This window comes from Castor canadensis, chromosome 13 (genome assembly GCF_047511655.1).
Source record: "Castor canadensis chromosome 13, mCasCan1.hap1v2, whole genome shotgun sequence".
In the NCBI taxonomy this organism is placed as follows: Eukaryota; Metazoa; Chordata; class Mammalia; order Rodentia; family Castoridae; genus Castor; species Castor canadensis.
The window spans coordinates 28880887-28903046 of record NC_133398.1 but is presented as its reverse complement, the minus strand read 5'-3'; the positions used below and the strand labels follow the sequence as shown (position 1 = coordinate 28903046).

The 22160-nt window shown below is 36.6% G+C and overlaps 1 protein-coding gene and 1 long non-coding RNA gene across 6 annotated transcripts in view; one reads left to right on the top strand and one right to left on the bottom strand.

Moving 5' to 3' along the window:
* LOC141415395 (uncharacterized) overlaps window positions 1–21769 on the bottom strand; it is a 30461-nt gene extending 8692 nt beyond the window's left edge. Inside the window, exon 1 of the long non-coding RNA XR_012440359.1 lies at window positions 21542–21769. This is a non-coding gene — a long non-coding RNA (uncharacterized lncRNA). The remainder of the gene's footprint in view (window positions 1–21541) is intronic.
* The window catches only part of LOC109691831 (protein NipSnap homolog 3A-like), a 32770-nt gene continuing 31651 nt past the window's right edge, over window positions 21042–22160 (top strand). For 2 of the 5 annotated variants that reach the window (XR_012440358.1, XM_074051342.1), the window contains exon 1: window positions 21042–21263. Coding sequence is in view for 4 of the 5 variants with exons in the window: in XM_074051342.1 (XP_073907443.1) it covers window positions 21204–21263 (60 nt within the window). In the remaining variant the exon portion in view is untranslated. The remainder of the gene's footprint in view (window positions 21264–22160) is intronic. The other 3 variants (XM_074051343.1, XM_074051341.1, XM_020172045.2) reach the window with 3 other exon arrangements.

Below are 22160 nucleotides of genomic sequence, written 5' to 3'. Positions count from 1 at the left end.
AACTTGCAAAAATCATTAGCATTTCTATGCACCAACAATGAACAAATTGAGAAAGAATATATGGAAACAATTCCATTTACAATAGCCTCAAAAAATCAAATAACTAGGAGTAAACTTAACAAAGACTATGAATCACCTCTACTAGGAGAACTACAGACCCCTGAAGAAAGAGATCAAGGAAGACTACAGAAGATGGAAAGATCTCCCATGCTCATGGATCGGTAGAATCAACATAGTAAAAATGGCTGTACTACCAAAAGCAATCTACATGTTTAATGCAATTTCCATCAAAATCCCAATGACTTTCATCACAGAGATTGAAAAATCTATCTTAAAGTTCATTTGGAAACACAAGAGACTACGAATAGCCAAGGCAATACTCAGCAAAAAGAGCAATGCTGGAGGTATCACAATACCCGACTTCAAACAATATTACAAAGCAATAGCAATAAAAACAGCATGGTACTGGCACAAAACAAACATGAAGACCAGTGGAACAGAATAGCGGACCGAGATATGAATCCACACAGCTACGCTCACCTTATTTTTGACAAAGGCATCCAAAACGTAGAATGGAGAAAAGACAGCTTCTACAACAAATGTTGCTGGGAAAAGTGATTATCTGCCTGCAAAAAACTGAAACTTGATCTGTGTCTATCACCCTGTACTAGTATCAACTCAATGGATCAAGGACCTTAATATCAGACCTGAAACTCTGAAGTTAGTACAGGAAAGAGCAGGGAATACTCTGGAAGCAATAGGTACAGGCAAGGACTTCCTCAATAGAACCCCAGCAGCTCAGCAACTAAGAGAAAGGATGGACATGTGGGACTTCATAAAACTAAAAAGCTTCTGTACAACAAAAGAAATGGTCTCTAAACTGAAGAGACCACCCACACAGTGGGAGAAAATATTTGCCAGCTACACATCAGACAAAGGACTAACAACCAGAATATACAGGGAGCTCAAAAAACTAAACTCTCCCAAAATCAATGAACTAATAAAGAAATGGGTAACTGAACTAAACAGAACTTTTTCAAAAGAAGAAATTCAAATGACCAAACAACACATGAAAAAATGCTCACCATATCTGGCCATAAAGGAAATGCAAATCAAAACCTCACTAAGATTCCACCTCACCTGTTAGGATAGCCATCATCAAAAACACCACCAACAACAAATGTTGGTGAGGATGTGGGGAAAAAAGGAACCCTCATACACTGCTGGTGGCAATGCAAGCTAGTGCAACCACTGTGGAAAACAATATGAAGGCTTATTAAAAATCTAAACATAGATCTGTCATATGATCCAGCAATCCCACTCCTAGGATATACCCAAAGGAATGATACTCAGGTTACTCCAGAGGCACCTGCACACCCATGTTTATTGCAGTGCTAGTCACAATAGCCAAGTTATGGAAACATCCAAGATGCCCCACTACTGATGAATGGATTAAGAAAATGTTGTATTTTATACACAATGGAGTTTTACTCAGCCATGAAGAAGAATGAAATTTTATCATTAGCAAGTAAATGGATGGAACTGGATAACATTATCCTGAGTGAGGTTAGCCAGGATCAGAAGACCAAAAATCTATGTTCTCCCTCATATGCAGACTTTAGATCTAGGGCAAATGGAGCAATGTTTTTGGACTTGGGTCACACGCTAAGAGGAGAGCATATATGGGAGGAATGGGGATAGGTAGGAAACCCAAAACTTTGAAGTGTTTGATGTCCTCACTGCAGAGGAGCTAATACTCTAAACTTAAAAGGACAGAGGTCAATATGGGAAGGTGACTGGGAAGTAGTGAAGAGATTAGGTAGAGATGAATGAATTTGGGTTGTAATACACTTGTGCATAGAAGCAATGCTAGGAATCTCTCTGCGTAGCTATCCTTATCTCAACTAGCAAAAATGCTTTGTCTTTCTTATTATTGCTTATGTCTTCTATTCAACAAAATTGGAGAAAAAGTCAGAACAGGTTCTTCATGGAAGTGAGGGGGTCTGGGGGAGAAATGGCCCAAACAATGTATGCACATATGAATAAAAAAAATGTTAAGTGCATGAGAGTGGCCTATTTATGCAATGGCAAGGTGTTTATTAGTTACCATTTGTGACCTAGTATGGTTCTCATTTTAAAACTTGGAAGGTGAAAATGTACAAACTCCCTAAATATTAATGTTCAAACACTGATAGAAATTCTAACATGAATAGAAATAATATAACTTGTTGGTTAAAAAAAGAATTTTTGTCCTACTATATTGTCAGGGCAAATCTTTGCTTTCCTTTTTATCACATTTCACAAATGTCACTTTTTCACCATGTTCTTAGCTCCTTCAGGAAGAAATTGTTTCTTCCTCTTCTATTCTGCACTGGTTCTATATATTAAATTTCTTTTTATATTTATTCAATGTGACAGTTTAAAAGGGAGTGGCTTAGAAGTCAGGAAGAAATGGTTACAAACTCTATAGTTTATTAGTATTATAAACTTTAACTTATCAGAATCTATATTCCTTGATATAAAATGCTGAATTTAGAATCTATCTCAAGAGGTTTATGAGGATTTAATGAGAAAAATTCAAAATACCTTATTCAATGCTTGACTAGTGTCATGCAATAATAAAATATACATCTCTGTTACCCATACACACCTGTCTCTTCTAATAAAATGTCAGTACCCTGAAGGCAAAATACTAAGGTAATATTTTAGAATTTTTAGCAACCAGAGAAAAGATATTTATTATAAATGTGTGTTAAATGAATGTGTGATTCCTTTTCTTATGTTGAAAGTAATTAAGTTTGTCTTTCCTGAATGAGCTTTACAATTGTCATTCTCTCCATGTAAAATTGCCCTTCCCATAACCTATGTATAAAAATTCAAAGCCCCTTTCAAAAAATTTCTCCTCTGATGTAGGGGCATTTTATCATCCTGGCTTTTCTTTCTCCAATTAAATTCTTACACTAATGTATTTAGGTTTTAGAGTATTTATTCTGTAAAATTTTATTATTTTACTGAAAGGTCATTAGGGGAAGAAACTGTGAGTTATCTAGCTTTGTAATCCAACAAATATTAATAGAGTGAGCTTCAGTGAGTTGATTCAATGAATCATTGCATTTTCCTTTTTGTATGAAATCTGTAATTTATGTGCTATAATTCATACATTTTTGAGAAAATTTTTTCATAAAATATGGGCAGTATTACCATACATCTTTAATTCATGACACTGTATAGCAATAATTTTGGTTAAAATAATATTTCCTTTATTGTCTATATGGTTTTACTCATCCTGGGCAGTAGGAAATTGACTATAACAGATTGACAAGAGTCCCCCAACCCAGTTATACACAGATAAAATCCCTGAACTAGTTTATTGAGCTTATAATTTGATACTTATGAGAATACAAAGATATTAATATACAGAATAATTATTCCTATATCTGTAACTCAAGCCCTGAGATCTAGTTTAACAAGTATTTTAAATACAAAATGTACAAAGCAAAAACTTTTGATTTTCTCATCCTCAAACTACTTTACCTCAAGTCTTTCCCATCTCAGGAAGTGGCAATACCACATTCAACTCACCAGCAAATTCTATATGCAAAATTTACTGTACATCCGACACTTCCACTACTGCCATCCTATTCTAAGCCACCATCATGTCACCCGGGCTAAGGCAATGTCTTCCCAAATCACACCCCCGTGGTCACTTTTGTCCTTCTGCAATCCATGCTTGAACAGCAGCCGGAGTGCTGTTTTTAGATGAGTACATCTCGTTATAGAAAAGGTAAAAACTAGTCAATGGCATTTTAAAAATCAGAAGAGTGGTCGCCCCATGGGCAAGGGTTACTGCAGTTATCAATGGGACTGTATAAGGGAACTTTTCTGTTAATGTTCTATATGTTGGTGGGGTATTGAAAGACACAGGCATGCATCTGTCAAAACTTGGAAGACTTCAGTAAGATTTGTACATTTAACTTATGTAAATTTTAAATTAAAATGAAAACTATAAAATATTACACAATCCACATACTGAAGTGTTTTAGAGTAAAGTGTAATGATGTCTACAGTTCACTTAGAAATGCATCAAAAATTATTTTGATTTAATGGAGCTTTGAGATAAGCAAAGCTAGGAAAATGTTAATGGTAGAATCCTAATTGGTGGGTATATAATGTTCATAATTTTTTTCTGTTTTACCCTAAGTTTGATATTTTTCATAAAATGATATTGAAAAAACTATACAATTCAGCTCATGAATGAATTTTGTATCTTTAAATTTGATAAAGGTAGAAATTAGATTCTTCCTAAATGGTATCAATATAACTTCTCTTAATTTAGGGGAAAGTTCTAATTTTTAAACTTTTAGTAGGTCATTTACAACTTTTACAAGAGATAAATTAAAAATAAATTTTAATGGTCCCTGTGAAACTTAATTTTATAAATTCACTGAAACTTAATTTGGGGAAAAGTTCTACTATTTCAAAAAAGCAAAACTTTTTAATAGGTTATTTACAACTCTTACAAGACAGGAATTAAAAGTAAAATTTAATGATCCCTGAGAAACTTAATTTCATACACTGAACTCTTCTCAGGATTTTAGTTGCTATTCCTGGGGGATGAGTACAGTGGAGGAGAAGAAAAGAAGAAAAGATTTACCAGAATCAAATTTTAAGGCAATAAACAAAAAAGGAAGCAGCACATATCTTTGACATGATGTGTTACTTGCAATATTCTTTCATATTTTTTTGGCTATTTCTGGCAGGACTACTGACTCCTCAGGCATGCCATACTATGTAGACTTTAGCAAAGGAGAGATGTTAAAGTTCTTTCTATAGCATTTATTCTGCAGTACCACCTTTTCAATACAATTAAAACCAGGAAGTTTTTGAAAATGCCACTCCCATAATAGCTACATAGTAATTGCTTATATATCTTAGAATGTTGTTATTCTTAAGACAATGAAGTTATATAATCACTCACATTTCCTAGAACATTTTCTGGTCTGGAAATAAAATTTTCTGGTCTCAATAAAAATTAAGTTGAAGTTTAATTAAAATAATAAATTCATGTTATCTGGTCTGTTAGTTGTGTTACCTATCTTCTCACATTACCAGACATAGAGCAAAAATTATTATAAATGAGAGGCCATATTAGTTATGGATGACAGCAGTTGTGTTATAATAATGATTCTAGTGATTACAAAGTATCTTTGTTAATATATATGCTGTAACGCATGACACTATTTTTAAATGAGAGGTGAAGAGTTACTCAATATAATGAGTACTACTAGTATTGGTGATAAAAGGACAATAATTATAAATTTATGTTTCTGATTAAAGGTTTAAATTTCAAAACACTTGAAAGATAATAAAATGCATGTCAGTGACAGTAATAAATGAACAAATTACTAAAATAAGACAATTAGATGGCGAAGACTATATATTACAATGATCTTAGTTCAGAAGGAAATGATGTCTTCATGAGAAATATATGTACGCAGATTTATATATCTTTGTGTTTAATGCCTTTAATTTTCTCATATAGTGAATTGTAATTCAGGAATAAAAAAAAATACTGTCAATGGAAAAAGAGACAAATACAAAGCAATTACATATAAGCCACAAAGCCAGCACAGTGACTCATGACTACAATCTGAGATATCTGGGTGGCCCAGATTGAGAGAATTATAGTTCGAGGCCAGCCCAGGCAAACAGTTCATGAGACCCATGTCTAAATAACCAGAGCAGAATGGTCTGGAGGTGTGGTTTAAGTAGTAGAGTGTTTGCTTTGCAAATGTGAAGCCCTGAGTTCAAACCCCAGTTGCAGCAAAAAAAAAAAAAAAATCCCAAACAGATTTCAAAGGATACTCTGTATTTCTTAGCTTTGGACCACACTAGGAAATTTTACCACATTTTAAAACTAGTTGTCTTACTATAATGATGAAACCATTACAAATGCTAAGAATAATGATGCAGAAGAATATAGTATGTACAAAATTGCATTTGTTTCAATGTGTATATTATGACATATATATATAATATATTTGTATAGGTAAATATACATGATGTAGTATATATTGTAATGTAATATGTAATAATGTAAATGTATGTATATAGATTATCTTCAATCTCTTCTGTAAGATATCAAGTTATGAAACATTTACTTTTTAGCTTTATAATATAAAGAGGAAAATGATAATTCCTAGATTAAGGCTCCCTCTGCAGAGAAACCTTCCTTTTTTGCTTTGTGTGTGTTATACAGTGCAGATTTTAGACTATGATTTGGCAAGCACATTTAAATTTCAAAATTGAAACATGAAATGTGGTTTACAATCAATATTTTAAAATATACAATAATGTTTACAACAAAGATCAGTTTTTAGTATTCAATATAGTAACTAAAAGAAAACATGAAGTTGGTCTAAGAATGTCAGATGCTCCCCACATTGATTGTACAGAAGTCCTACATAACAAAATAAAGACAAAGATTGGTAAGGAGGGATAGAAAGCACAGGGAAAGGGTAAAAAAAAAGGGGGGGCAGATAAAAGAAATAAGGAAAGAAAAAAAATAGAAGGACAGAAAGGAAGAAAGAAGGTAGGATGGAGGAAAGAAGTCCGTGAGAAGTAAAGACTAGAAAGAGAAACAAAATTGTCATTACTGCCTGAAAATAAGGTTATCTACAGAGAAAGTAAGGAAAATAATCTATAAAATTTTTGAACTCATAAGAGGCTCTATGAAGGCTGCCAAGCACAAGAATAATATACAAAATTCAGTAGTCATTTTTGCAGCAGGTATAACTGGTTAGAGAACCTACATCAAAGAGCATTTAACAGCACTAACAAAAAAAAAAAAACTAAAGTGTTCATGAATAAAGCTTCACCAGGTACTTTCAAAAAAATATATAAAACTTCATTAAAACAAAAGAAGGAAACCTCTCAAAAATTGAGGAGATAAATTTTATTCATGTTAGGAAATTTAAGGAATGCATATTTACTTTATCAAATGTCAAGATGGGTAAACAGCTATAGTAATTCCAATTGTTTACTATGGGCACAGGCAAAAACAAATATATAAATGCAATAGACTACAGAAAGTAGAAACAGCCTAGGCATATGAGGACGTTTATATCCTAAATCAATGGTATTTAATTTAAGATGGTATTACAAATCAGTAATGAATGGATGAACTATTAATATTCAAAAACAATGAAATTAAACCTATACCTCACACTGTGACAAAAATTAACTTGAGACAAATTAAATAACTAAAGACTAAAATAAAAACTATAAAACATCAAGAGGAAAATATAAAAGAATATCTTCAGACGCAGGAAAAGGAAAAGTATATCTTAAATAGGGCAAAAAAACACTAGACATAAAGATTAATAATTTAAATTCAGAAAATTTATATGGCAAAATCATGCCAAAAAATTTTAAATAATAAGTACAAGTATAGTATATTGGTAATACATGTAGTCACAAAAGGATTAGAATCCAATCATTTTCCCTAGTGCTGGGGACTGAACTCAGGGCCTTGTGCATGCAAATTGCATGCTCTGCCAAAGTTAAACCTCCCAACTCCTAGGATTTTTTTTTAAAGCATTCAAATCAATATAAAAAAATGAACAATAAAACAGAAAATTTGGCAAAGGGTATAAATAGGGGCCTCAATAAAAAAGAAATTAAGAAGACCTATGTAAGTATGGAAAGATGCTTAATTCAAAGAAATTAGAGAAATGTAAATTATATTGATGAAACCTCTAACCCATATGATATGCAAATATTAACATGTTATAAGAACTGTCAAGAATAAGCAGAAAGAAGAAACCCCTCTCACTGCCTATGGGAATATAATCTGATGTGGAAGTATTCTGAAACTTGTTAATTCTTTCCCTCTTACACTTAAGTGTTCCCATATGTTTATTTTATAAACAGGGTTTCAATGAAGAACATCATAGATATATTCTTACATTGCAGTAGTGGAATTACTGAGTCAACTTCACATTTTTCTGTTCATAGTGTTCATTCACAGCAAGGGGGAAAAGACATTAGACCTCTCTTGTTTGGCACAATCTATAACCACTGCATTTATACTCTTATACTCAATACAATATTGAAAATATAACAAATTAAAAAGATGTAAATGCAATCCGTGAGAGCCAAGTAAAACCAAAGCAGGTAAAAAAGTGAATTACTCAGTAAGTATCTGGGATGCCTTATAGAGGTGAAAAGAAATAAGTACACTGGAGAGCACTGGAAAATGGGTGCCCATTTGGACATTCATGAAAAAATATGTCACAAGGTATATGAGTCCATAATATAGGTGTCTCAAGTTATACCTATGAAAGAAACAAGCCATATTTAATAAGAAAAACCTAAGTAGCAAAGTGTCCAGAAATACTATCCCCATAGTCTTTCTCCCCAAGGAAAGAACTGCATTTACTGATAACAGGTTTTGAAATGTCATTGGCATGAAAAAAACCTATTTTCCAATGTAAAACATAAACCAACTCATTTGGAATGTCTGAAAATGACATAATATACATATATTCAATAAAAGTTTTAGTAACAAAAAATTTTGTTGTATTAGTAGAAAACATGTAAATAAATACTATATTCAGCTGTTTACATTTTTTCTGCCACTTATTCTAATAAGACCAGCAACAAAGAAACTGATGAAGAAATACCAAGATCTATTGACAAGATCAAGAAGTGGGATACAGTGGTTGGTTCTGTTTTCCTTCCTAAAGCACTTAATTAAATGTTCAACACATAGCAGTTGTTTAATAAATATCCAGTGGTATGTTTTTTGTAAGGAAAACTGAATGAAAGGCTTTTATTTTTAACACTAATTACTTTTAATAATAATAATGCAACACACAAATATTATGATAGCAAGTCACCTTCACTGATTTTTTTCTCCAATATGTAATCCAGCATCAACACACACATGCACATATGTGCATGATGAAGAAAAAGCTAGTCTATGTTACCATCTGGTGGCTAAAAAAAGAAAGTACTTATCTAGGGATGTTGTTCCTGAACATAGATGCTGCCCTTCTACTCAGCTGGGCCAGTACTGGATTCACTTCTCCTGTTTTCTTCTGCACAATTGTGTGAGTCAGACCATTGGAAAAGTCTAAGCAGGAACACCATCAAGCAGATTGTCTCCTTTGCCTGCTTCATAATTTCTACCATCCAGCAGATATCTATGTTATATGAGGCATAAAAATACATCTTCACACTCATCAGAATAGATGGGCAATAAAAAAATTTGTCAGAAAACCCTTATATGCTGCTATTAACAGTATAAATTTTTACTTAGCATATATTAATTGAACAAAGGGATTTCATTGTGACATCTCTAAATATGCATATATAAAGAGAGTATAAATGTATAAGCTTTCATATTGAGCAACCTTTGGGGATTTGAAAAAAATCACAGCTCAGTGAGTTCTAGGACTCCTGGGCACAGTTTCTGGGTGGTAGAATGCCACCAGAGGCTGACATACAGAAGGAAAGGTTTTGACTGGGACAGGCTGAGGGCCCATCAAGAAGCAGCAAAAGACCCAGGAGTTGGCAGCCCCACCCTACCCAGTGACAGCAGCTCCATTGCCTGTGGAAATTTTCAAAAACAAAGTACCTAACCTTTGCTGACAGAGAGCTCAAGTTACAGAAGCTGCCTACAAATAGCCTACAGGCAGATAAACTTTGAAATTGATCAACTCTGGGAATTTGAAGGGTTGCAGCTCAGGGAGTTCTGAGACTCCCTGCCACAGTGTCCCCATGGGAGACTTCTACCAGATGTGGATGGGGAGAGGGAGAGATTTTGACTGGGGCAAGCTGAGAGCTCCTGGCAGGAGTCCACAAAGGAGCTAAAGACCCAAAGTTCAGTGGCCCCATTCTACCCAATGACAGCACTTCCATTACCTAAGTTCAATTTCAAAAACAAAGCAACTAGTTTCCCTGGCAGAGTTCAGGCTATAGGAACTCCCAGATGGGTTTTGAAACTGAACCAGTCTGTGTACTCAAAAAATTAAGGAACTATCACAGCTCATGATCACAGTCTTAGGAGAGAAACAGCCACAAGAAGTGGTCAAGAAGAGGGAAGGGCTTTGACACAGGCAAGCTGAGAAATTAAAGCAGCAGTAGGAGCTCAGGCAGTGAAGGGCTTAGTGGTTGGTCACCCCACCCTGCCTAGTCAGACTAAGCCTCAATGCCAGGGGACCACTGCAGAAATAGCACCAAGCCCCTGACTGGCACAGGACAGCAAATTAGAATCAAAAAGCAAGATCCAACCATTTATTACCTATAAGAAACACATCTCACTGACAAAAATAAGCATTGTCTTAGGGTGAAAGATTCAAAATCAATCTTACAAACTAATGTACACAGAATGCAGGCAGGAGTAAGTATAGTCATAACTGATAAAGTAGACATCAAGCCAAAATTAGTCAGAAAAACAAAGAAGGTCCCTTCATATTAATAAAGGGAATAATCAATCAAGGGGAAATAATATTAACAATTATTTGGCACATAACAATTATGTGCCAAATGTTGGTGCATGCAATTTCATCAAACAATCACTTCTGTACTTAAATGCATGTATAGGCCCCAATGCAATAGTAGTGGGAGACTTCAATAGACAGATCATTAGGACAAAAATTCAACAAAGAAACCTCACAATTAAACACTACAGACCAAATGGATTTAACAGACACCTACAAAATATTTCATCCAGCAGCTACACACAATACACATTCTTCTCAGTAGCCCATGGAACTTTCTCCAAAATAGACCATATGTTGGGACACAAAGTTATGTCTTAGCAATTATAAGAAAATTGAAATAACTTTCTATGTTCTATCAGACCATAATGGAGTTAAATAGAACTTACCCAAAAAATGAAAATATTTAAACACATGAAGACTGAACAACACATTATTGAATTTAAGAAATAAGGGAAAAACTATAAAAGTTCCTAGAATCTAACAAAAATGAAAATACAACCTACTACAATCTTTGGGATACACCAAAGGCAGTGCTAAGGGAAAGCTTATAGCTATGAGCACCTACATAAAAATAAATAAAATCTCAAATAAGTAGCCCAATGATGCACCTCAAGCTGCTAGAAAAACAGGAAAAGGCCAAAGCTAAAATTAGCATATGGAAAGAAATAATAAAGATTGGGGTCTAATTAATGAAATAGAGACCCAAAAACTACACAAAGAATCAATGAAACAAAAAGTTTATTCATTAAAAAGATAAATAGGATTGATAAATCTTTAACCAATCTGACTAAAAGGAGAAGGGAAAGGACCCAAATAAATGAAAATAGAGATGAAAAGGGGAATATTTCAACAAATATCACCATGATTCAGAGGATCATGAGGGAATACTTTGAAAATCCGTATTCAAACAAATTGGAAGTCTAGAAGAAATAGATAAATTTCTAGATGCACTTGACATACCAAAATTGTACCAAGAGAATATAAACCATTTAAATAGATCTACAGCAAACAATAAGATTGAAACAGTAATAAGTTTACCAAACAAAGAAAAGCCCATGACCATATGGATTCACTGCTGAATTCTAGCACACCTTTAAAGAACTAACACCAGTAATTCTCAAACTTTCCTAGGAAATACAAAAGGAAGGAACACTAAAAAAACTCATTCTATGAAGTGAGTATTACACTAATTCTAAAACTGAACAAGGATCCCATTAAAAAAAAAAGAGAGAGAGAGAACTGTAGACAGTCACTTTAATGAACATAGATGCAAAGATTCTTTTTTTTTTCTTTTATTATTCATATGTGCATACAAGGCTTGGTTCATTTCTGCCCCCTGCCCCCACCCCCTCCCTTACCACCCACTCCAGCCCCCTCCCTCTCCCCCCCACCCCCTCAATACCCAGCAGAAACTATTTTGCCCTTATCTCTAATTTTGTTGTAGAGAGAGTATAAGCAATAATAGGAAGGAACAAGGGGTTTTGCTGGTTGAGATAAGGATAGCTATACAGGGTATTGACTCACATTGATTTCCTGTGCGTGAGTGTTACCTTCTAGGTTAATTCTTTTTGATCTAACCTTTTCTCTAGTTCCTGGTCCCCTTTTCCTATTGGCCTCAGTTGCTTTAAGGTATCTGCTTTAGTTTCTCTGCATTAAGGGCAACAAATGCTAGCTAGTTTTTTAAGTGTCTTACCTATCCTCACCCCTCCCTTGTGTGCTCTCGCTTTTATCATGTGCTCATAGTCCAATCCCCTTGTTGTGTTTGCCCTTGATCTAATATCCACATATGAGGGAGAACATACGATTTTTGGTCTTTTGGGCCAGGCTAACCTCACTCAGAATGATGTTCTCCAATTCCATCCATTTACCAGCGAATGATAACATTTTGTTCTTCTTCATGGCTGCATAAAATTCCATTGTGTATAGATACCACATTTTCTTAATCCATTCGTCAGTGCTGGGGCATCTTGGCTGTTTCCATAACTTGGCTATTGTGAACAGTGCCGCAATAAACATGGATGTGCAGGTGCCTCTGGAGTAACAGTCTTTTGGGTATATCCCCAAGAGTGGTATTGCTGGATCAAATGGTAGATCGATGTCCAGCTTTTTAAGTAGCCTCCAAATTTTTTTCCAGAGTGGTTGTACTAGTTTACATTCCCACCAACAGTGTAAGAGGGTTCCTTTTTCCCCGCATCCTCGCCAACACCTGTTGGTGGTGGTGTTGCTGATGATGGCTATTCTAACAGGGGTGAGGTGGAATCTTAGTGTGGTTTTAATTTGCATTTCCTTTATTGCTAGAGATGGTAAGCATTTTTTCATGTGTTTTCTGGCCATTTGAATTTCTTCTTTTGAGAAAGTTCTGTTTAGTTCACATGCCCATTTCTTTATTGGTTCATTAGTTTTGGGAGAATTTAGTTTTTTAAGTTCCCTGTATATTCTGGTTATCAGTCCTTTGTCTGATGTATAATTGGCAAATATTTTCTCCCACTCTGTGGGTGTTCTCTTCAGTTTAGAGACCATTTCTTTTGATGAACAGAAGCTTTTTAGTTTTATGAGGTCCCATTTATCTATGCTATCTCTTAGTTGCTGTGCTGCCGGGGTTCCATTGAGAAAGTTCTTGCCTATACCTATTAGTTCCAGAGTATTTCCTACTCTTTCCTGTATCAACTTTAGAGTTTGTAGTCTGATATTAAGATCTTTGATCCATTTTGAGTTAATATTGGTATAGGGTGATAAACATGGATCTAGTTTCAGTTTTTTGCAGACTGCTAACCAGTTTTCCCAGCAGTTTTTGTTGAAGAGGCTGCTATTTCTCCATCATATATTTTTAGCGCCTTTGTCAAAGGCAAGTTGGTTATAGTTGTGTGGCTTCATATCTGGGTCCTCTATTCTGTTCCACTGGTCTTCATGTCTGTTTTTGTGCCAGTACCATGCTGTTTTTATTGTTATTGCTTTGTAATATAGTTTGAAGTCAGGTATCGTGATACCTCCAGCATTGTTCTTTTGACTGAGTATTGCCTTGGCTATTCGTGGCCTCTTGTGTTTCCATATAAATTTAACAGTAGATTTTTCAATCTCTTTAATGAATGTCATTGGAATTTTGATGGGAATTGCATTAAACATGTAGATTACTTTGGGGAGTATCGACATTTTTACTATGTTGATTCTACCAATCCATGAGCATGGGAGATCTCTCCACTTTCTGTAGTCTTCCTCAATCTCTTTCTTCAGAAGTGTATAGTTTTCCTTGTACAGGTCTTTCACATCTTTTGTTAGGTTTACACCTAGGTATTTGATTTTGTTTGAGGCTATTGTAAATGGAATCGTTTTCATACATTCTTTTTCCGTTTGCTCATTGTTAGTGTATAGAAATGCTACTGATTTTTCTATGTTGATTTTATATCCTGCTACCTTGCTATAGCTATTGATGATGTCTAGAAGCTTCTGAGTAGAGTTTTTTGGGTCTTTAAGGTATAGGATCATGTCGTCTACAAATAGGGATATTTTGACAGTTTCTTTACCTATTTGTATTCTGTTTATTCCTTCTTCTTGCCTAATTGCTCTGGCTAGGAATTCCAGTACTATGTTGAATAGGAGTGGAGATAGTGGGCATCCTTGTCTGGTTCCTGATTTTAGAGGGAATGGTTTTAATTTTTCTCCGTTAAGTATAATGCTGGCTGTAGGTTTGTCATATATAGCTTTTATAATGTTGAGGAACTTTCCTTCTATTCCTAGTTTTCTTAGAGCTTTTATCATGAAATGATGTTGGATCTTATCAAAGGCTTTTTCTGCATCTATTGAGATGATCAAGTGGTTTTTGTCTTTGCTTCTGTTAATGTGGTTTATTACGTTTATTGATTTTCGTATGTTGAACCACCCCAGATGCAAAGATTCTTAATAAAATACTTGCAAACCAAATTCAACAACACATTAAAAAGAAAAGGTTAGTTCAAGAAGAATTAACCCAGAAGGTAACACCCACGCACAGCAAATCAATGTGAGTCAATGCCCTGTATAGCTATCCTTATCTCAACCAGCAAAAACCCTTGTTCCTTCCTATTATTGCTTATACTCTCTCTACAACAAAATTAGAAATAAGGGCAAAATAGTTTCTGCTGGGTATTGGGGGGGGAGAGGGAGAGGGCAGACTGGGTGATAAGGGAGGGGGTGGGGGCAGGGGGGAGAAATGAACCAAGCCTTGTATGCACATATGAATAATAATAAAAAAAGAGCTATTTTAACAAAAAAAAAAAAAGAAAAAGAAAAAAGAAAAAATCATAATGATTTAGGCTTTTTGGCATTGCCTTATGTGGTGTTTCCTCCTTATTGCAATAATCCAAGAAGTTAGAGATTCAACTCTCCATAATGAGAAGACTGGAGCCACATGACCTCAGGTGGTCCAAACTGATGAATAAAGTCATGAAAAGCAAAAAAAAAAAAAATCATACACCATGATCAAGTTGGTTTCATTCCAGGAATGCAAGGATGGCTCAACATACATAAATCAATAAATTTAAAGCAGCACAGAAACAGAATCAAAGACAAAAATCACATTATCATCTCAATTGATACAGAAAAAGCCTTTGATAAAATTCAACATCCTTTCATGATAAATGCTCTGAAGAAACTAGGACTAGAGGGAATGTAAAACATAATAAAGCTAGACATCGATCTACCATTTGATCCAGCAATACCACTCTTGGGGATATACTCAAAAGACTGTGACACAGGTTACTCCAGAGGCACCTGCACACCCATGTTTATTGCAGCACTATTCACAATAGCCAAGTTATGGAAACAGCCAAGATGCCCCACCACTGATGAATGGATTAAGAAAATGTGGTATCTATACACAATGGAATTTTATGCAGCCATGAAGAAGAACGAAATGTTATCATTCGCTGGTAAATGGATGGAATTGGAGAACATCATTCTGAGTGAGGTTAGCCTGGTCCAAAAGACCAAAAATCGTATGTTCTCCCTCATATGTGGACATTAGATCAAGGGCAAACACAACAATGGGATTAGACTATGAGCACATGATAAAAGCGAGAGCACACAAGGGAGGGGTGAGGATAGGTAAGACACCCAAAAAATTAGCTAGCATTTGTTGCCCTTAATGCAGAGAAACTAAAGCAGATACCTTAAATGCAACTGAGGCCAATAGGAAAAGGGGAACAGGTACTAGAGAAAAGGTTAGATCAAAAAGAATTAACCTAGAAGGTAACACCCACACACAGGAAATCAATGTGAGTCAATACCCTGTATAGCTATCCTTATCTCAACCAGCAAAAACCCTTGTCCCTTCCTGTTATTGCTTATACTCTCTCTACAACAAAATTAAAAATAAGGGCAAAATAGTTTCTGCTGGGTATTGAGGGGGTGGGGGGAGAGGGAGGGGGCATAGTGGGTGGTAAGGGAGGGGGTGGGGGCATGGGGGAGAAATGACCCAAGCCTTGTATGCACATATGAATAATAAAAGAAAAAAAATAAAGTAAAATAAAATAGAAAAGATAGCCTGAAAGAGAAAAAAAATAATAATAAAGGCTATATATGATAAACCTATAGCCAGCATCATACTAAAAGGAGAAAAAAACTGAAACCATTTCCTCTATAATCAGGAATGAAACAATGGTTTATTTAAGAGTTTAAATATTCCCCACTCTAATTCAAAATAGTATTGGAATTCCTAGCCAGAAAAGGCAAGAGAAAGAAAGAAAAGGCATTAAAATACAGAAGGAAGAAGTCAAATTATCTCTATTTTAAGATGAGTTGATTCTATACTTAAAAGATCCCAAATATTTCACCAAAAATCTCCTAGATCTGATAATCACTTTTGACAACATAGCAGGATATAAAGTCAAAATACAAAAATCAGTAGCTTTTTCTATATACCAACAATGAATAAGCTGAGAAAGAAATCAGGAAAACATTCATATAAAATGAAATGAAATAAAGTACCTAAGTATAAACTTAACAAAGGATGCAAAAGACCTCTACAATGAAAACTATAAACCTTGTAGAAAGAAATTGAGGATGACACCAGAAAATGGAAAGACCTCCTATGTTCATGGGTTAGCAGAATTAATATCATGAAAATGGCTCTACCTCAAAAGCAATTTATGGATTTAATGCAATTCCTATCAAAATCCCAATGTCATTCTTCACCTAAATAGGAAAAAATCAATCCTAAAATTCATTAGAAGAATAAAGACCCAGATATCAAAAACAATCCTGAGCAAAAAGAGCAATTCTGGAGGTATTACACCACCAGACTTCAAATTTTACTAAAGAGCCATAGTAACAAAAACAGCATGGTACTGGCACAAAAACAGACAGAAAGACCAACAGAATGGAATAGAAAACCCAGAAATAAAACCACATGACTACAGTCATCTGATCTTTGACAAACAGCCCAAAGACATACATTGGAGAAAAGTAAGCCTCTTCAACAAATAGTGCTACAAAAACTGGATATCTACATGCAAAGACTGAAACTAGATTCCTATCTCTCACTCGGTGAAAAAAATCAACTCTAAATATATCAAAGATCTTAATATAAGACCTGAAATATTGAAACTACTACAGGAAAAAAGAGAGAAAACTCTGGAAGATATAGGTAATTATTTTCTGAACAGAACTCTAATTGACAAGGAAATAAGAGTAAGAAGTGACATATAGGACTGCATTGAATTAAAATTTTCGGCACATCAAAAGAAAGTTACAAGAATCAAGAGACAATCCACAGGATGGAGAAAATCTCTGCCAACTCTTCAACAGATAGGGGATTAATATCCAGAGTATAGAAAGAGCTCAAAAAATGAAGCAGTGAAACAAATAATCCAATTAATAAATGGGCAAATAAGTTGAATAGATAGTTCTCACAAGGAAGAAATACAAATGGCTAGTAAATACACAAAGCAATGTTCGACATCCTTAACCAGAAGGAAATGCAAACCAGAACTATGCTAAGATTCCATCTCACCACAGTCAGATTGACCATCATCAAGAAACAATGCTGGTGAGGATGCAGGGGAAAAGGAACCTTCATACACCATTAATGAGGATGTAAACTACTGCAAACACTATGGAAATCAGTATGGAGGTTTCTCAAAAAACTAAAAACTAACCTAACTTATGACCTTATAGCTATGAACTTTCCCCTTAGCATGGCCTTAGCTGTATCCCACAGATTCTGGTAGGTTGTATTTTCATTTCATTAGATTCTAGAAACTTTTTGATTTCTTCACTTCTTTCTTCAGACACCCACTGGTCTGTCAGCAATATTGTGTTCAGTCTCCATGTGTTTGAATATTTTCTGTGATTTCTTTTGCTGTTGAGCTCTAGTTTTATTCTGTTGTGATCTGATATGATACAGCGGGTTATTTCAATTTTCATGAATTTGTTGAGACCTGCTTTGTGTCTTAAAATATTATCTATTTTGGAGAAAGTTCCATGAGCTGCAGAAAAAAAATGTGTACTGGTTGGTTTTGGGTGAAATACTCTATAGATATCTATTGTGTCTATTTGGTCTGATGTGTGAAGTAGCTCTGAAGTTTGTTGATCTTTTGCCTGGATGACCTATCTATTGGTGACAATGGGGTATCAAGACTCCCACTGTCTTGTGTTAGGGTCTATCTGAACTCTTATGTCCATTAAGAGTTTTTTTTTAATGTGTGTGTTCCTGTGTTTGTTGCATATGTTAAGAACTGATATTGCCTCTTGATGAATTGCTCCTTCAAGTGGATGCAATGGGAGGACATCATGTTAAGTGAAGTAAGCCAGGCTAAGAAAGACAAAGGCTGCATGTTTTCTCTAATACATGGAAAACAGATCCAAAAGAAAAACATATACACAAAAATAAGCATGACCATATACAAACTCATATGTAGAACATGTTTGTAAGAATGGAATTAATCTGTGGTACTCAGGGAAGGAGGGAAAGGAAATGAAAATGATAAGCATCAGTAATATAAAACATAAGATCTGAGAAGGTAGAGGATATAAGGATGTGTACTGAAAGCTGTTGAAAAGTGGGGAGTGGGAGGTAAAGGGATAAGGGAGAGAAATGGAAGGGGTTAAATGGACCAAAGTAAAGTATACTCGCAGTGGGCATACATTGAGAAACCTCTTTGAACATCAATTTAATTAGTAATGAAAGACAGTACTATAAAATAGGTACGGTGTGTTGTGGGGCTACTAGTGAGAGGAAGGAAGATGAATGAAAATTAAGGTGAGGGTATATGGTTGATGGACTTCATATACTTATATGTAACAGAAAAAAGAAACCTCTTGCAATGGCTTCAAGTGGGGTAGGGACGGGGTTGAGGGGAAAAGACAATGTGGGCAATGTAACTAATGTACAATATAAATCTAATTGGAACTGTCATATGAATGCCCCACTGTATGATGAATATATCCTAATAAATAAGGTGCATTGTGCACATTTGTGGAATTATCACAATGCAATCTCCTCATGTTGTTAATGTATGATAAATCAGAAATAAAAAAAAATTAAAGAAACCTAAAGGAAAGCATTGCAGGGCTCTAAGTGTGGGTTTTTCCAAGGTGTCAGAAACCTAAGCTTCTCTCTTGTTCCACCACCTTTAGCATATGCTTTCTACAGCATAATTCATGGACTCATTACTAGCATTTTCCTGTAAGCACAAATGAGGAAAAAACAGAAAAGGGGACAACCCCTCTCTACCCCTTTAGATCACTTACACGTCATTAATGCATTGGCATTACCCAGTGACCAGGACTTAGTCAGATGATCTCACTAAGCTAAAGGTTCTTTAAAAAAAAAAAAAAGTGAGGTGAAAGGGAAGAATGGATATTGACAAATAGCTAACAGTCTCTGTTGTCTATCTCCAGCACTTTCCAGTCTATGCGTTCTACTGTATTGCTCTTCATATTGTTTATTAATCTACACTAGACAGCTGTCCTAGCTGTCAGGAATTGGAACCAGGACATCAAATTCACAAATATTCAAATCTCTTATATGAAATGTCACAGTATTGTATAAGACTCATCTTCCTAGACACTTATAATAGCTAATACAGTGTAAGCGCTATGTAAATATACTATTCCTCCAGAGACAGAGATCAGGAGGAAAGTTAGCAACACCCCATCTCTAGAGCATAGTGGCCCCCTACAAATAATAGGAAGATTATAGTCTGAGGCCCAGGGAGATTAAGACCCTATCTGAAAAATAATACAAAGCAAAAGTGGGCTAGGGTGTGTAGCTCAAGCAATAATGACAAGAAAAGATTTGTATATTTTCAGAACAGACATTATTTTTCCAGTCTACGGCCAAGCCACCCTGAATGTACCCGATTTTATCCGATCTCTGAAGCTGAGCAGGGTGGGGCCTAGTTAGTACTTGGAGACAATATTTTTCCCCAATATCTTCCTTCCATCATTGATTGACTCTACAGATGAGCTGAGATGCACAGGGCTGCTTTCTCTTCTTTTATCCGTTTCATGAAAAATATAAGTGCCAATAGGAAAGGAGCTACAGCCTTTTCTACCTCTATATCCACTTCTGGAAAAGTGCCTGGGGCATAGAAAAAATTCAATAAGCATTGGTTGAATAAGTAAATGAATTGCTAATTCAAGGGAAGCCTAAGAGAAAAATCTAATCATATCGATCCAGTCATGACACAATGATACTTTCAGCCTTGCTTGTTTAGAAATGGATGCCTCTCTTCCAAACATATTTAGGCACTTCCTCCAGAATTACTAACTTTAAAAGCCTTTCCACAAAGCACAACCAATAACACCAGTTCATAAACCTATAGTAATCCCCAAGTCCTAATAATTGAGATATATATATGTAGTGTAACTATTAGCAAGAATAACATAAGCAATATTGTAATGTAGATTATTGTAAATTAATAAGGCAATTAAATATTTTTTATGAAAACTATAGACTAGGAAGGGCAGTGTGTTTGAGAGAAGTTGTATGAAGACATTAAATCCTCACACTAAAAGTCAATGGCTGCTGTCTATAACAGAAGACACAAACCATCAGAACATGACAAATGGTAAGACAGAAAACCTATCAGAAAAAACAACCTAAAAATGTTAAATTATTCCGGGACGAACACTCAGGGAGGACCACACCACTGGTCTGCCGTTTTACTTTTCAGTCTCAGAGAACTACTTGGTTTCAACCTATGCATGTTCAAATTTGAATTTCTCATGGCAGGACCAGGTCACCCATGCCTCTGGGCTCCAGGGAAGGTTAACCCAAATCTAGGAGTCAAGGTCTTGCTGGGAGACGCAGATGAAGGCGAAGGCTCCCTGGTCGACTCCAAGGCCACCACACGGGGTCACCTCCCCCAGCCCCCCAGGATCTTAATGCACAACGCTGCTCCCGAGGTTTCACGTCGTCCTCCCGTGTTCAAGCCCCGGGCAACTGCGCACTGGGGCGGGTGACAAGCGGCCCTGAAGGTGGAGAAGAGCGACCTCAGCCTTCAGCTAATTGTAACGTCACCTCGGACGTTTGCGGGAACAAAGAGGGTCAGAGGTCAGCGCTGACCACACACTGCCGCAAACCGGGCCAGCGGGTCCCGGGGCGGAGCTGACCCGCCGAGCCCCGCCTGCCCGCCTATCAATCCTCCACGAAGCCGTCGGAGTGTGACACTCGCAGAGGACCCGGCTTCCTTCCTGGGCGCCGCCGCAAGCCGCGCCATGCTTGCCCTCCGAAGCCGCCTGACCAGAGCGCTGACCGCGCGGAGGCTCGCGCCTCAGGTACGGACGCGGGGCGCGAGCCGTGCGCAGAGGGTGGGGGCGGGGTCCTGGAGCGCGAGCGCCGCGCATGCGCTCTCTCCCCTCCGGCTGCGCCGACCGCCCTTCTCCTGCGGCCGGGAGCTCTGGTCTGCGGCCCGGGTGTGTGTGCAGAGCAGGGCCGCGGGCGCAGTCGGCCCCCCATCCGCCCCGAGATCCCCCGATTTTCTCGCCTGTCTGCGAGGTGAACCCCCAAGTCGCCGTTTTTGCCGGCAGCACGGTCACAGGACAAAGGCACTGACCGGCCTCCCGTGCATCTCCTTTGTGGAAGGAAAAGGTCCGCCAGCCACTGCTAAAGAACCGTCCTCCGCTTTTAAACGAAATGCGCGACTTTGAGCTGGACCCCGGGTCCGGTGTGGAGGACGCCGCCCATCGGACGTCTCCCGCCTCGGGTCTCCAAGGCAAGCATGGACGCGAGCTTCGTGAAACAAGAAAATAAATGCTTAGCTTTCGATTCGAGATGCACACGATCAGACAGTGGTCCAGCCTTAGCCGTTGGGCACTGGACTGTTCTGTGAATTTAACCCAGAGATTATTTTTCCTTTCCAAGTTTAGCTTTTACTCCATTCCCAACTAGCGAGACAGGAAGAGGTTAACCTAGTCCAGACACAGACTTCCACCCAGCGTTAACAGTAGTTGTTACCCTTCTGATTCTCACCAAGAATTATTGCCCTATGACTTTTCTCTGAACCTGGTGTTTTAAAGTTTCTACCCTCATTCTCTTATAAGTGAATTGTTAGTCGTTGCTGATAAAAATGAATCGTAGCCTAGATAGTGGCTCACTTCTTAGCTCCTACTTACTCCTGAAAGATGATCAGGAGAATCATGGTTCAAGGACATCCCAGGCATAAAGTAAGTGAC